General features: G+C 35.5%; 1 protein-coding gene across 1 annotated transcript; it reads right to left on the reverse strand.

The window, feature by feature from the left end:
- Positions 1 to 207: 207 nt before the first annotated feature.
- On the reverse strand, positions 208 to 10,088 carry si:ch211-243a20.4. The gene is made up of 6 exons (XM_036563479.1): positions 9,637 to 10,088; positions 7,779 to 8,060; positions 6,561 to 6,682; positions 4,405 to 4,509; positions 487 to 576; positions 208 to 377 (listed from the first exon to the last, which is right to left on the reverse strand). The coding sequence occupies exons 1-6, from the start codon at positions 9,698 to 9,700 to the stop codon at positions 321 to 323; spliced, it is 720 nt and encodes a 239-aa protein (XP_036419372.1). The 5' UTR covers positions 9,701 to 10,088; the 3' UTR covers positions 208 to 320.
- Positions 10,089 to 15,006: the final 4,918 nt, after the last annotated feature.

The following is a 15,006-nucleotide window of genomic DNA, read 5'->3' on the forward strand; positions in this document are numbered from 1 at the left end:
AATTTATTGAATTGTTAGTAGTAGTATCAGTAGTAATAGTAGCCATAGTAGCGGTTAGAGTAGAGGTAGTAGTAGTCTTTAATGCATTTTCTGTAAGTCATCCCGATCACCACACTTGTGAAGACAAATGCTCCATAGTAACCAAAAAATTAAATTAATTTTAAAAAATGACACTTAGACGAAGTGGAAAATATTTGTTGTTTTTTTTTAAATTTTTAGTGAGAAAAACACAATTCTTGTAAAAGTATATATAAAGCTTATAGGATTACACACAGCTCTTTCAGACATGCCAGCTGTATTTACAAAGCATTAGTATTTAATCACAGGTTTTCATAGACAGATTCAAAAATTCCTTCCTCCACCTGAGACGTCTTGGCCTGAAAGAGAAATAATCACAAAGCAACTATCACAAAAAAATCACAATATATCATTACAGTGACCATTCTGAAGTTTGCTAACTCATCCTGCTTTTAGATTTTGACCAACCGTTTCCTCTGATGTGCACTTTGTACTTTTCCTTCTGACTTGGTCAACATTCAGCACGTCATAAATGGAGACCGGCCTGGGTTCAAGTGCCTGAGAGAAGGTATGAGAGAAAGAAAGACAAAAATGGATGAAAGCTCTACAGACACTCTCAAAACAAATACAGTGTGTTATTTTTCAACATGTTAGCCTTTCCAGTTAAGGACACACGTTGTATTACTTTAAACACAATAGTACTATATTATTACTTTCAACACATCAGTATTATATTATTTCACACAGGTAGTTCACACAGATTTTGTAAAAGGCACTGTTGTACCTCAAGTCTACTGTATTTAAAGTGGAATTCCACCTTTTTTCAAACTTTCTGTATAATTAAATGGTTAAGATGTAAACAAAGTCATTCAGAGTGGTTTCACATTTTTGATTATATGTCAAATTGCTAGAATAGTTTGAGAAATATTTAGCCTATAATGTATTTTTAAAATCCATTTGTGGTGGAGAGGTATGTGCAGGATGTTATACCCAAAGAAAACTTATTATTTTAGATTTACTACTATTTTACCATCAGCAGCATTACATATAAAAACTCAAAGATGTGTCTTGGTTCACTGGTGGTTTTGGATAGTAAATAAAATGTCTATATTTGTGTTGTAGACATTGTGACCCCTGGTTCCTATCATCATCATTGTAAATAAATCTAGTCTATGAGTTTCTTGACACATTTCACATAAAACCAACCTGAATTACTTTGTTTACATCTCAACGATTCACAAAAGTTGAAAAATCAGAGAAACTCCTTTAAGACTTTTATGTTGCTGCTGTTGGAACAAAACCTTGTAACTCCAAAACGATAACTTTGTGAGAGAAGCAAAAAATTACTTTACCTTTTATTTTTTTATTGTGTCTCATTCAAAAAGCAATTCAGACTTAAACACTCCTTACAACTCCAACTGGAATGGGTGGAGCTTAACAGTTGTGGGCTGAATAGTCAAATATATTTGAATGTGTTCAATCAATGAATTAAAAACAAGTTTTTTGCAGCTTATATATATTTAATGTCAGTATGTATATATATATATATATATATATATACATACTGACATTAAATACAAACCCAATTCCAAAAACTTTGGGGCAGTATGTAAAATACTAACAAAAATAGAAGCATTGATGAGTAAATTCTGTTTGACGTGTATTTAATTGAGAGTAGAAAATCATAGCATTTATGTTTTACCTTATGAACTTCATTGTTTTTATAAATATACACTCATTCCAAATTTGTTGCCTGTGACATCTCAAAAAAGTTGGAATATATCATTCCAAAGAATGCCCTTGCACTCTCTATCAGGGCTTAAATACCATAATCTCAGCCCTCAGTAGATTCTAGGCTGTACCATTTTGGCTTTGGTATATAATGCACATGAAGCTTTGGAGATCTCCCCCTCATAGATGATACAGTATTTCCAAAAAACATTATTACCAGTAAGAACTCTCAGCCAGCTTTAATTAACATTTATTTCTAACTTCTTTTTTACAGGGTCTCTACTGGTGTGCTCCTCCCTCCCTCGGTTACTGTGAAGAGGATGCACACAGCAGCACCACCTTTTATTTATGCACCCAGGTGGATGAAAACATCACACAACATACATGTAGAATTTGCAATTTGATTCTAACATTTCTTAAGGTCCTTTTTCTTAAGTGTCTCAAAAGGAAGCATTAAATAAACAGTCCTGGCGATGAGTCAGATTTCTACCTTCTTCCCAGGAACGTTATTTTTAAACTGCTGTATTTTTTGCTAATGCATTTTTGGCAACCCATCGACCCATCGGCTCATAAAAGACTAGACCTTTCCTGGATGCTACTTTCATAGCAAAGCATGATTGCACCACCAGTTTAAGATGTTTTTGAATATTTCACAGCGTTCCTAGTTTTAAATTGGCCCTTTTCCAACTTTTTTGAAAGTTGTTGCAGGCATCAGTTTAAAAAAGAGCGTATATGTACAATAAACAATGAAGTTAATACAAAAAAAAAAATAATAATTATCTTGTCTTTGTACTGTTTCCATTCAAATACAGATCAAAGTAGATTTTTAAATTACTTCAAACAATTTTCTGTTTGTTCTGCATTTCACATACTGTCTCAACTTTTTGGAATATGGTTTGTATGTTAATCTAGTGATAACACAGAAAATATTTTGATTCACACATGGTTAAAAAAATGGTAAAAAAAAGGTATTCCATCAGTGCGTTTATGTGTGTAGGTGGGATTATTTCTGAAAGTGACGGCAAACAAAATGCTGTCTTGCTTGATTTTTTAGCTTGGTTCATTGCGTAAATCCTGACATGTTCACATTCTGAGGATCTTTCATGATTGCAGCAATGTTGCACTCTGGGGGATTTTGAATATCTTGAGGCATTTTGGAGGGAAAATGTCCTGCTCAGCAAAATGCAGTTGAGTTGTTGAGTCAGCTGGTTTGAAAATGTAAACTCCGGTTTAAGGAATTGTGAATAAGCATCTAAAAAAACCACACTGCTTTCTGTGGTTTCATGTAGGCTGTGAATCATAACATTCTCATATGACATAATGATCATATGTTTACAGATTGGATTGGCTCACATGAGGTGAGGCGCTGAGGCTGGATCTATGTGAAAGTAGAAACTAAAACTAAACACTAATAATAAAAAAAACAAACACAAGGAAAACCACAGCTCACAAAGTACCTTAGCTCGATCTCTGGATTTTCTCACAACAGTGGATCTCTGTTTACCTCTGTTGTTGTGCTGCATGGCTAACTCGCTCCAGGGCTGGTCAAATTCAGGATTTCAAAACATAAACAGCTCTTGGACCATTTAGAGCGAGCTTCTGTCCAATCAGGGACAGCGTTCTGATAGAGGTGGACCCCTCTGGTTGTTTTTGGATCACCTGTTTTTCCTTTATGTTGTTAATCACATGAAAAATAATGCTTTTCAGATGGGACGTAAATCATACTACATAGATATCAGTAATATAAGGCATGTATTACTACAAAAAACTAAGCTAAGCACCTCATGGAACTGTCTTACTCACTCACTCATGTTTAGCAGGCTGAAAATTCTCGGCAGAGGGCGCCATTTTAGTCAATAGCTTTTGATGTTTCATAAGAGCAGTGCTTTGCATCAATGCTTGTCCTTGTTAAGGTTATGAACACTTCACTTTCTATGTATTATTTACATTATATGTTATATTTTTTTTAGATAAAGGAAAGCAAAAAATCCACATTTATACACACGAAAAGGACGAATCAGGGAGGAGACATATGAGGAGACACGAGGCGGAGCCAAGACAAGGAAATCATGGCAGACTGACTTTATATTCAAATGGAAATTTGAGGTAAAATTAGTTATTTTATGAAATAAAACAGTGTCAGAGCTTTGTTACCTTCATGTAATTGAGGTCATTATACTGACTGATAAATTGAATGTCCTTGATTCAAATAATTTCCACATTAATAAAAGATACATAAAATCAACACTATTATTGTTGAAAGTAAACTGAAAGACAACATTGTGTTGATGTGATATGTTGCATTCATGAAGGAATGATGTACACTTGTAAATTCAATGCATCACTTTTTTCAGCGTAAAAGAAAAGCTAAACACAAGTCTGACAAAGAGCTAGATCAACATACATATAATCGCTGTTGCAAATTTTTAATTTTTTTTACTTTTTTGTATAAAGTGAAAACTTATGTTAAAATTTCAGGGTGAACAGAAACAGTCCCAAATTAATTGGTAAAACATCTTTTTACACTGACTTCCATTACAAGTTATTTTTTTTTCCCTCTCCTATAACGTTATTATGTTGGATATAAAAAGCTTTATTTACACAGAGAAAGATAACAGTTAACTGATGAAAGGATGAGGTGAAAAATAGGCTTACCGTGTACACTGATTCAGAGTTTAGACCCTGAGCTCTCATGCCTACATTGCTCTGTTTGTTTTTGACTTTCACTCCATCTCCACCCTCCTCTGACTTGAGATGATCCTTAAAGTTTCAAAACAAAATGAACACTGTTACTGCAATATGAATAAATTAGCCTGAAAGTCTGATGGAGCTCAGTTGGTTGGTCAAATCCAACCAAGGAACTACCAATAGCATAATATCGCTGTTGTCGGAACAAAACCTTGTATCTCCAAAATGGTAACTTTACAGGAGAGAGAAAAAAACATACTTTACTTTTAATCTAAGTCAGTGGAACCAGACGTTTTTGAAAGTCATTTTTGGCCATTTCTTTTAGTCCATTCATCATGAAATTTATACACAATGTAAAGGACAACAGACATGTTCAAATTATGTCAAAAACTGAAAAACGCCAAAAATGGAGATACAAGGATTTGCCCCAACAGCAGTGATATGCAAGTGTAAATGCTAATGCTGCCTTTATGTGCTACACAATTACCTTAAATACAGAATTATCACAAACACAAGTTCCTGTCCTAAAAGTTGTACATGAATTTCCCTTCAGGTCATAATTGTGGAAGCAATTCTGAAATTTCAGAAATTTTGATACTTCTGTTTCTGACTTGTTTCTGTCCTTTTCTCTTTTATAATGAAGGAAGGACGCATGGCTCCAGAGGTCAATACTAGATAATTCTTAATGTTTTCTAAGTGCATAAACACTTCTTTACATCTGTAACTACTGGTTGCATTAAGCATTATGTTTCAGTTGCTGTATTCATTTCTGCATTCTGGCCTCAAAGCATCCACACCAACTTAACTGCTTTGAAAATGCAAGATCTCAGTTAAGTTCCTTGTTTGAATGCTGACTGCATATAAAAGGATCCTAAAAAGTGTTTACACTGGAATTAAAGTGGTTTGGTAAGTGTTTTATTTGTCCTAATAGTGTATGTAGGGTACAGCACTTCATCATTATGGTCGAAAAGTATGATGGCACACAGGTTGATCTTGCACAGAAAGTATTCCCGTGTGCAAGGCTGGTCCCAGCCTTCCCGGAACCCCAAGACAAACCTGACCACTCACCTATTCCCTCTTCATCACCCTTCATCTTTTAACAATGTTAAACACACACACACCTTTTAAGTCCTCTTACAGTTATCTGCTGTTAATCATTACAAAGTCCTGCAAGCCATACTTCTGCTTATCTGTAGATAGTCCGGTGCTTTTGGCCACAAAACATGGTTAGTACACTCCAATGACACAAAGAGGAAATAATAACAAAGCAGGTAACAACACATCCGGCTAGCATTTCAATACAAGGAAGTAAGGCGCAATGAATTGTCTTGAGGACCTTCCTCATATCTCACGCAGTGATGTAGACCAATTTATAAAAGAATACACACACAACACACACCAAGAAGAATACAGGACATAGGCTGTTCTTCAAAAATGACATTTTTGACTGTCAAATTATTTCAACCGAGCGAGCTAACATAGCTAACCTAACGAGCTAACTTAGCTAATCTGACTGGAAATTGTTGGCTTGTTTTAATATTTATATAGATTTAATATACTAACATGTACTTTACATGTACATGTAGTTTCAAATGTTGTGAACGAGGAGGTGATAGTAAGGGCCAGATCAGATAGATCAATGAGGAAGAACGACAAACCTCAAAAAAGTACAGAAACGAAGTAAGCTAATTAAAGACGTTAGCTACTAGCACTAACCAAGAAATGAGTTCAAATCTGCAGTTGCAGTGCTTTATTTAGGCCATGCTGCTTTCGCAGTATCTGGTATACTGCTAGACTTTTGATGAAGTTGAAGTTGGCCTTTTATTTACATATTCTGGTCCACCTTAAATGGTGCTGTAGTTATGTTCTGGCCTTCACACCATTTAAGGTGACTGCTGCATTGTTTAAGGCGGAAAGGAAATTTGAATGAGAAGCCGACTTCAGCTTTGTGAACATTCATGTTTTGTTATATGACAGTGAATCTTTTTTTTGATAGTTCATCTCTAAAGCCAGAAAATCTCAAAAGTTATTCCAAAGGAAACCGCAGGCTACGAATTGACCTGAAGGAGTCTTATAGACATAGAATAAAATGGTCAGTAGTTATCAGTGGTCTTCTGTATCACCTTGTGCCATTTGAAGATGTAAACTGATCCGATGATGCCGAAGATGAGTAAAATAGTTGTGACAACCACCATAGCGATGATATCAGTCTCTACAGAATCATCTGGCTCGATATAACCTACATCTAAGAGAGAGAGAGAGGAAGAAAGACAGCTGTCAGGTGGCCCTTGGATGTGGTTCAACTTTCAAAAGTTTTTTATTGCTCAACTGCCGATGACAGCTTTTTCCCAAAATGTCACAAGACTCAACTGTCACTCTCTTTCTGTTCTGCGTGAGATTTTCTATTCTTTTGCTTAAGCTGCACTCCAGTTCTGTCCATCATCTGTTCTTGTTCATGTACTGTAATACATGCTCATTTATACCACGATTGAAATGATGATTTGAAAGGTGAATCACCGGCACACCTCTTCAGATCCTCTTGAGTATGGTTTCATCTTCCAAATATAGAAGTGATTGAGAAGTCAGTGGTTGACTCCATTTTCACTTCACTGTCACACTCAGTGTTATGGTTTGCACCACTCACATGGAACTAAACAGCACAGACCTATTCCTCTAACATTAGAGTGTGAGTTATGAATAGGGTTGTTATCTGCAGCTTTGTTGTAGTTTTTGCTGATTTTTTTGTTTGTTTGTTTTATACTCAACTGAGGTCATTTGGCTTGTGGGGTTTCAATAGGAATGTATGGTACCTCTGAGTTTCTTTTGATTCGATAGAATACCCATGCAAAAAACAAGACTAAAACTGTTAAGTCTCCTTGTGTGAATAAAAAGGGGAAAATCTTTGAGATTACTATGTTGAACATAAAACGTAACTGTGCTAGCAAACTCTTGTGTCTCAAAATCAATGTCTTCATGAAAAAAAGGCCAAATTTTAACTGGTATATGTATATATATATATATATATATATATATATATATATATATATATATATATATATTATAAAAGTAAAAAAATTTAAAAAAAGAAATCATTTACAAAAAAAATGTACAAAATTATGATGAAGTGCCAAATGCAGACATGTGTAAAAACATACCTAAATGTCTTTGCATTTGTCTTAAATGGAATTCCACTTTTATTTTCAACATTTCTGCATAATCAATGTTTAAAACATAAACAAAGTCATCCAGAGTGGTTTGATTCTCATTTGGAAACATAAGAATCAGAATTATTAATACTTCAGTATTAATAAGCCCATCCCTGATTCGCACAACTAACTCACCTCGCACAAGGGCCACCCAGTAGAGGCTCTCTTTTTGGTACTGGAAGACGTATTCTCCAGAGCTTGAGCTGTTATGCATGGTGATGTTAGCCCACAGTTGTTCATCTTTAACAACAGATTGTGTATTGTGAACGTATTCCTTCCAAACTTCTTGCCTGTTTCTGGAGCAAGAAACTTTGGTTCTGCTGCTGTTGGCGGGGACAGTGACCCTGATGTGGATGTGGAGCGTTTCATTTGCCAGTGCCACGCAAGTTCTGTTGTTGACCACGAGGAGACCATTGGCTGCATGGAGAGAGAGTACAGAGAGCACCAGAGAAGTTGGCATAAACAGTACAATTTTTGAAAAGGTTTTTTTTTACATATGTTTTACATCTGAAAAAAGCCAGATCTTTTTATTTTGGTCAAAACATACACATACTTCACTGGAAATATTGTAACTGATTATTCTTGATTATAACATTCCAGAATCAATGCAGTTGAAACCTTTCAGGAGAACACAAAATACCATTACTTACTTCTAAATACCACCAAGAACCAGTAGAAAAATGAAAGATTTCTAAGATTTTTTACAGCAGGGTATTACCCAAAAATCACCCATTGTTTTATATAACAATAATTTCATTAACTTTTTCATTTGTCACATAATCTCATACATATGATAACAAAGCAACATTAAGTGTAGAACCTTCACCTTATAAGCAGCCTTTTCTTATCAAACTACCACCACAATAATAATGCTAATTTAAGCTCCATGTCATTTCATATACAGTTGTTTTCCCACACTGAGTTTACTACTACTTATGGCAAATCTACCAAAAGTACATTTAAAGCTTCTAAGACATTCAAGTAACTTATTCTTTACTCTGAGTGTTGCATCTTTTACAGTGAATCATTCAGAAAATGCATCAGGTCAAAGCCACTGATATTAACAGGGGAGTTTGATAGTACCTTTGCTTTCTGATGTTCTAGCTGTTAAGCATAACAAGTTTGAACAAAACCATGTTTTTAAGTAAGCAATGTTTAGTACTGTTTTGAGTCATTTACTTCATATAAACGCTGATGCTTGGTCCTATCAATACACTCAGTAATCCATGCAAGCAACATAACAGCACATTAATACAGAATTTCATTATTGCAAGGCGGTTATAGGTGTGGTTTAGAACACAGCTCAGATTTTAGGAACAGAATGATCACTTTTGGTCTTGCTTAGAATGGGTGATATGAGGTAGCTGGGATGAAGAGCTGATCCTACATCAGCATGCATGGAGAGTCACTATCTCCAGACTTATTTGCACTGTTTTCCAGAGCTTTTCCACTGACGCAGTCCAATATGACTCACACTGTTGGGGATCCATATGACGGGATTGTCCAAATCCAGCCCTGCACAGTTTACAGTTTTATCTGCTCTAACATGTCTGACTGACACTCTTTAATATGAAGGTGCCAAAAATGTGATTCTGTAAAATAACCACTTCTGGTTTCCTAAAGAACCTTTGAATGGTTTCAAATGTGAAATTGGAGTTTTTTTTTTTTTAAACCATCTGTTGAAATGTCCTCTAGAGAACCAAAAGTGGTTCTTCTAAAATATCACTCCAAAGAACCATTTGGGCACCTTTTTTAAAAGTATATGGGCTTGTATATCAGGACACCTTACAACTCAAATAAGGTGCATTAGAGAGCAATGAATGCATTAAACTATCCAATCCAGGACTGAATCTGGACACCCTGCCCTGCCTTAACATCAGGTAAATATCTTCATATGTGTTTCTATTTACAGACAGTGTAAATGTGACTTTGCAATATAGTTTCTCAAAACATCAAATGATTGACTGTTAGTGTATCATGAAAAGAAACATACCTTGACTCTTGTTACTGCAACACAGCAGAAAAATGCAGCAAATTCCAAACTGTACTGCAAACATGTTGTCGCCCCAAGTGGTGGCTTTTCCTCAGAGAGATCAGTCCTTATCACTGTATTTTTGTGCAGAAGAACTGTCAGATTCTTCTGACCACAATCTGTCGAAGAGAAGTTCTGGACAAGCGCTATCTGTCTTGCTCAAAAGAAGTGACTACCGGAAGTTGTGTCAAAGCTTACATCCTACCATTACCTGCAGCCTCATTAGAACTTAATTGACAAATATTTTCCAATATACGTCCTGCTGTTGACCCTAAATAACACTCTGACCATACAGTCGACCTCTGACCTCCAACTCCAGCTCAAAAGTCTAACCACAATCTACCAAAAATAGGAAAAATCTGCCTCAAAAGCATGAAACCAGCTTTGCTCTCAAAGTGTGAAGTGTCACAAGACTGCATTCTCTCCCTCTCTCACGCAATCCCGCCTGAAACAGTTCCTCTTTTTTTTGCTTTCATCATCACAGGACCTGCTTCTTCTGCTCTCTCTTGTGGTGAAATAACAACATGGAATCTAATAATGGAGCTCATGGTGAATATGTACATATATGCTAATGTGGCATTTTGGGATAATAGGTTAAAGTGGACTTTACAGGGTGACTGACTAGTGACTCTGTGATCTTCTATCTCTCTCCTTCTCCAGACTCTCGTTGGCCAGTGATGTCTTATGCTTAAAGGAGTAGTGGAAATCAAATTTACAGTTTTCCCCTTGCTCCAAATATATTCATTCAGCCAAGACATGTTTGGTGTCTGAAATTAGCTTTTTAGCACTGAGGCTTATGTAGCTAACAAGTAATGGAAGCTAATACTCCACTAATTAGCATCACGCAAACTGTATGTACAATAGGCCTGTTGCAATTATTTGAGTCAGTCGTGGTTATTTTCCACAGTTGTTAGCTTTCATAGTCCAATGTTTACACTGCAACAAACAATGTGAATTGGATGCATTTTTAACTTTTGGGTTGAGGCAAATGCACGTAAAAGAAAGCAAACAGAAAACACATTTATTGAGACACGCCAAAGGTCTTACAATGACAACAAACTTCTGACTTCAGTGTTATTAACAAACACCAAATAAGCATTATAATGTTTGTTTATTTGGTGTCTTTAATAACATATTTAGAGGGCAGCAGTGAGTAATGTTTGTTTATTTGAGGTTTGTTAATAACACCTTTAGAGGGCAGTCGTGAGTAATGTTTGTTTATTTGATGATTGTTAATAACACCTTTAAAGGGCAGTAGTGAGTAATGTTTGTTTATTTGAGGTTTGTTAATGACACCTTTAGAGGGCAGCAGTGAGTGATGTTTGTTTATTTGAAGTTTGTTAATAACTCCTTTAGAGGGCAGTCGTGAGTAATGTTTGTTTATTTGTTGTTTGTTAATAACTCCTTTAGAGGGCAGTAGTGAGTAATGTTTGTTTATTTGTTGTTTGTTAATAACTCCTTTAGAGGGCAGCAGTGAGCAATGTTGGTTTGATGTTTGTTAATAACACCATTAGAGGGCAGCAGTGAGTTATGTTTGTTTGATGTTTGTTAATAACACCTTTAGAGGGCAGCAGTGAGTAATGTTTGTTTATTTGAGGTTTGTTAATTACTCCTTTAGAGGGCAGTCGTGAGTAATGTTTGTTTATTTGTTGTTTGTTAATAACTCCTTTAGAGGGCAGCAGTGAGTAATGTTTGTTTATTTGAGGTTTGTTAATGACACCTTTAGAGGGCAGCATTGAGTAATGTTTGTTCATTTGAGGTTTGTTAATGACATTTAGAGGACAGTCGTGAGTAATGTTTGTTTATTTGATGTTTGTTAATAACTCCTTTAGAGGGCAGCAGTGAGCAATGTTGGTTTGATGTTTGTTAATAACACCATTAGAGGGCAGCAGTGAGCTATGTTTGTTTGAGGTTTGTTAATAACTCCTTTAGAGGGCAGCAGTGAGTAATGTTTGTTTGATGTTTGTTAATAACTCCTTCAAAGGGCAGCAGTGAGTAATGTTTGTTTATTTGAGGTTTGTTAATAACACCTTTAGAGGGCAGCAGTGAGTAGTGTTTGTTTATTTGAGGTTTGTTAATAACACCTTTAGAGGGCAGTCGTGAGTAATGTTTGTTTATTTGATGTTTGTTAATAGCAGCTTTAGAGGACAGCAGTGAATAGTTGGTTTATCTGATGACAGCTTTAGGGGCAATGGTTAGTAATGTTTGTTTATTAGCTGTTTGTTAATAACTTCTGTAGGGGCAGCGGTGAGTAATGTTTGTTTATTAGATGTTTATTATTAACTCCTTTAGAGGGCAGCAGTGAGTAATGTTTGTTTATTTGTTGTTTGTTAATAACTTCTTTAGGGACAGTGGTGAGTAATGTGTGTTTATTACATGTTTGTTAATAACTTCTTTAGGGACAGTGGTGAGTAATGTTTGTTTATTACATGTTTGTTAATAACTTCTTTAGGGACAGTGGTGAGTAATGTGTGTTTATTACATGTTTGTTAATAACTTTTTTAGGGACAGTGGTGAGTAATGTTTGTTTATTATATGTATGTTAATAACTTCTTTAGGGGCAGCGGTGAGTAATGTTTGTTTATTAGATGTTTGTTAATAACTTCTTTAGGGGCTGCAGTGAGTAATGTTTGTTTATTAGATGTTAATAACTTCTTTAGGGGCAGTCGTGAGTAATGTTTGTTTTGATGTTTGTTAATAACTTCTTTAGGGGCTGCAGTGAGTAATGTTTGTTTATTAGATGTTAATAACTTCTTTAGGGGCAGCGGTGAGTAATGTTTGTTTATTAGATGTTAATAACTTCTTTAGGGGCAGCGCTGAGTAATGTTTGTTTATTAGATGTTTGTTAATAAATCTTTAGGGGCAGCGCTGAGTAATGTTTGTTTATTAGATGTTTGTTAATAACTCTTTAGGGGCAGTGGTGAGTATGTTTGTTTATTAGATGTTAATAACTTCTTTAGGGTCAGCGGTGAGTAATGTTTGTTTATTAGATGTTTGTTAATAACTTCTTTAGGGGCAGCGCTGAGTAATGTTTGTTTATTAGATGTTAATAACTTCTTTAGGGGCAGCGCTGAGTAATGTTTGTTTATTAGATGTTTGTTAATAACTTCTTTAGGGGCAGCGCTGAGTAATGTGTGTTTATTACATGTTTGTTAATAAATTCTTTAGGGACAGTGGTGAGTAATGTTTGTTTATTACATGTTTGTTAATAACTTCTTTAGGGACAGTGGTGAGTAATGTGTGTTTATTACATGTTTGTTAATAACTTTTTTAGGGACAGTGGTGAGTAATGTTTGTTTATTACATGTTTGTTAATAACTTCTTTAGGGGCAGCGGTGAGTAATGTTTGTTTATTAGATGTTTGTTAATAACTTCTTTAGGGGCTGCAGTGAGTAATGTTTGTTTATTAGATGTTAATAACTTCTTTAGGGGCAGTCGTGAGTAATGTTTGTTTATTACATGTTTGTTAATAAATTCTTTAGGGGCTGCAGTGAGTAATGTTTGTTTATTAGATGTTAATAACTTCTTTAGGGGCAGCGCTGAGTAATGTTTGTTTATTAGATGTTTGTTAATAACTTCTTTAGGGGCAGCGCTGAGTAATGTTTGTTTATTAGATGTTTGTTAATAAATTCTTTAGGGGCAGCGCTGAGTAATGTTTGTTTATTAGATGTTTGTTAATAACTTCTTTAGGGGCAGTGGTGAGTAATGTTTGTTTATTAGATGTTAATAACTTCTTTAGGGGCAGCGGTGAGTAATGTTTGTTTATTAGATGTTAATAACTTCTTTAGGGGCAGCGGTGAGTAATGTTTGTTTATTAGATGTTTGTTAATAACTTCTTTAGGGGCAGCGCTGAGTAATGTTTGTTTATTAGATGTTTGTTAATAAATTCTTTAGGGGCAGCGCTGAGTAATGTTTGTTTATTAGATGTTTGTTAATAACTTCTTTAGGGGCAGCGCTGAGTAATGTTTGTTTATTAGATGTTTGTTAATAAATTCTTTAGGGGCAGCGCTGAGTAATGTTTGTTTATTAGATGTTTGTTAATAAATTCTTTAGGGGCAGTGGTGAGTAATGTTTGTTTGTTTAGTGTTTGTTGATCTTTATCTGTTTATCTGGTTTCTAATACTGTATGACATGCTATTGTAAAAATGGACAAAAGCACATTAGCACAGCCAAAATCAGTACTAGCAGCCACTTTTAGTCAGGAACAACATGATGCTTTGAGATTACTTAACAACTCAAAACAGTTCGAAACAAGTTTGTGATAATTTAGTTATACAGTTGCTGCTAGCTGGTGTTCAAAAGCTTTAAGTACTTGTTAGCTACATTAGACTCACAGCTCAAGTGCCAACACCAAACATGCTTTGGCTGGTTATGTTTGGGTTAAGGGGAGAATTTAGTGCTGTTCCTTTAACACTATCAGCTCAGATAAATGATGAAGTCGAGCTCAGAAATGATATGCTGTTCTGAATTTGGCCACTAGATGGAAGCAATAGATTAATGCTTTACAACACATTAAAACGGCCACAACAATACTTCCCCAGTCATAACTCTCACCTGGTAATTTAACACTGGAGCTATGCCGAGTTATAGGCCTCTGTTTTCATCTAATTGTTGAGAATGTATTGTTGGTGTAGGATTTGTAGAAGGTCATAATAAGGTAAAAAGTGAGCGGAGAGCTGTGCGTTCTTTCTGTTTTATTGCTAAGTAATGTTTTTTATGGGTTCTTTTTGTGTGGAAAACAGCTGCTTCTGAAAAATATGATACTCTAAAATGGAAATTAGTTTGAGCTTGATGTAATTGGGCATGGTGATACACACATACATACACACACGTTCATTTATGCCAAGCAATTGAGCACTTGGCTGACTTTTTAGCTTCTGACAGCACTAAAAAGAGAGAGAGAGAGAGAGAGAGAGAGAGGAATTCAGTCTGCAGTGACAAATTGCTTCGTGCTTAATGAGAAACAGGTGCATATGAGCTTTATGGAGGAGAAAGACAGAGAGAGACGAAAAGGGAGAGGAAAAACAACGTAACACTTTCATTTCGCTCTGTTTACTTTCATTGGAGTTAGCCAAACTTGATGTCACAACATCAACAAAGACCGCGGGTGGGGGAATGGGGGGGGGGCAGAAAGAGGGAGATAGAGAGAGAGAGAAGCACAACAGAAATAACATCTGCAAGTCAGTCAACGAAAAAAAATATTTCCTGTTTTATAATCTCTTTCTCTCACATCATTTTTGCATATTTTAGCGGTAAATAAGTGATCTCACTGTATGTTGCACTCAAGCTTTCCCTAATTTGTTCTCAAATAAAGGAACATCTCATTTAAAC

Source organism: Colossoma macropomum, unplaced genomic scaffold (assembly GCF_904425465.1).
Source record: "Colossoma macropomum unplaced genomic scaffold, Colossoma_macropomum, whole genome shotgun sequence".
Classification (NCBI taxonomy): domain Eukaryota; kingdom Metazoa; phylum Chordata; class Actinopteri; order Characiformes; family Serrasalmidae; genus Colossoma; species Colossoma macropomum.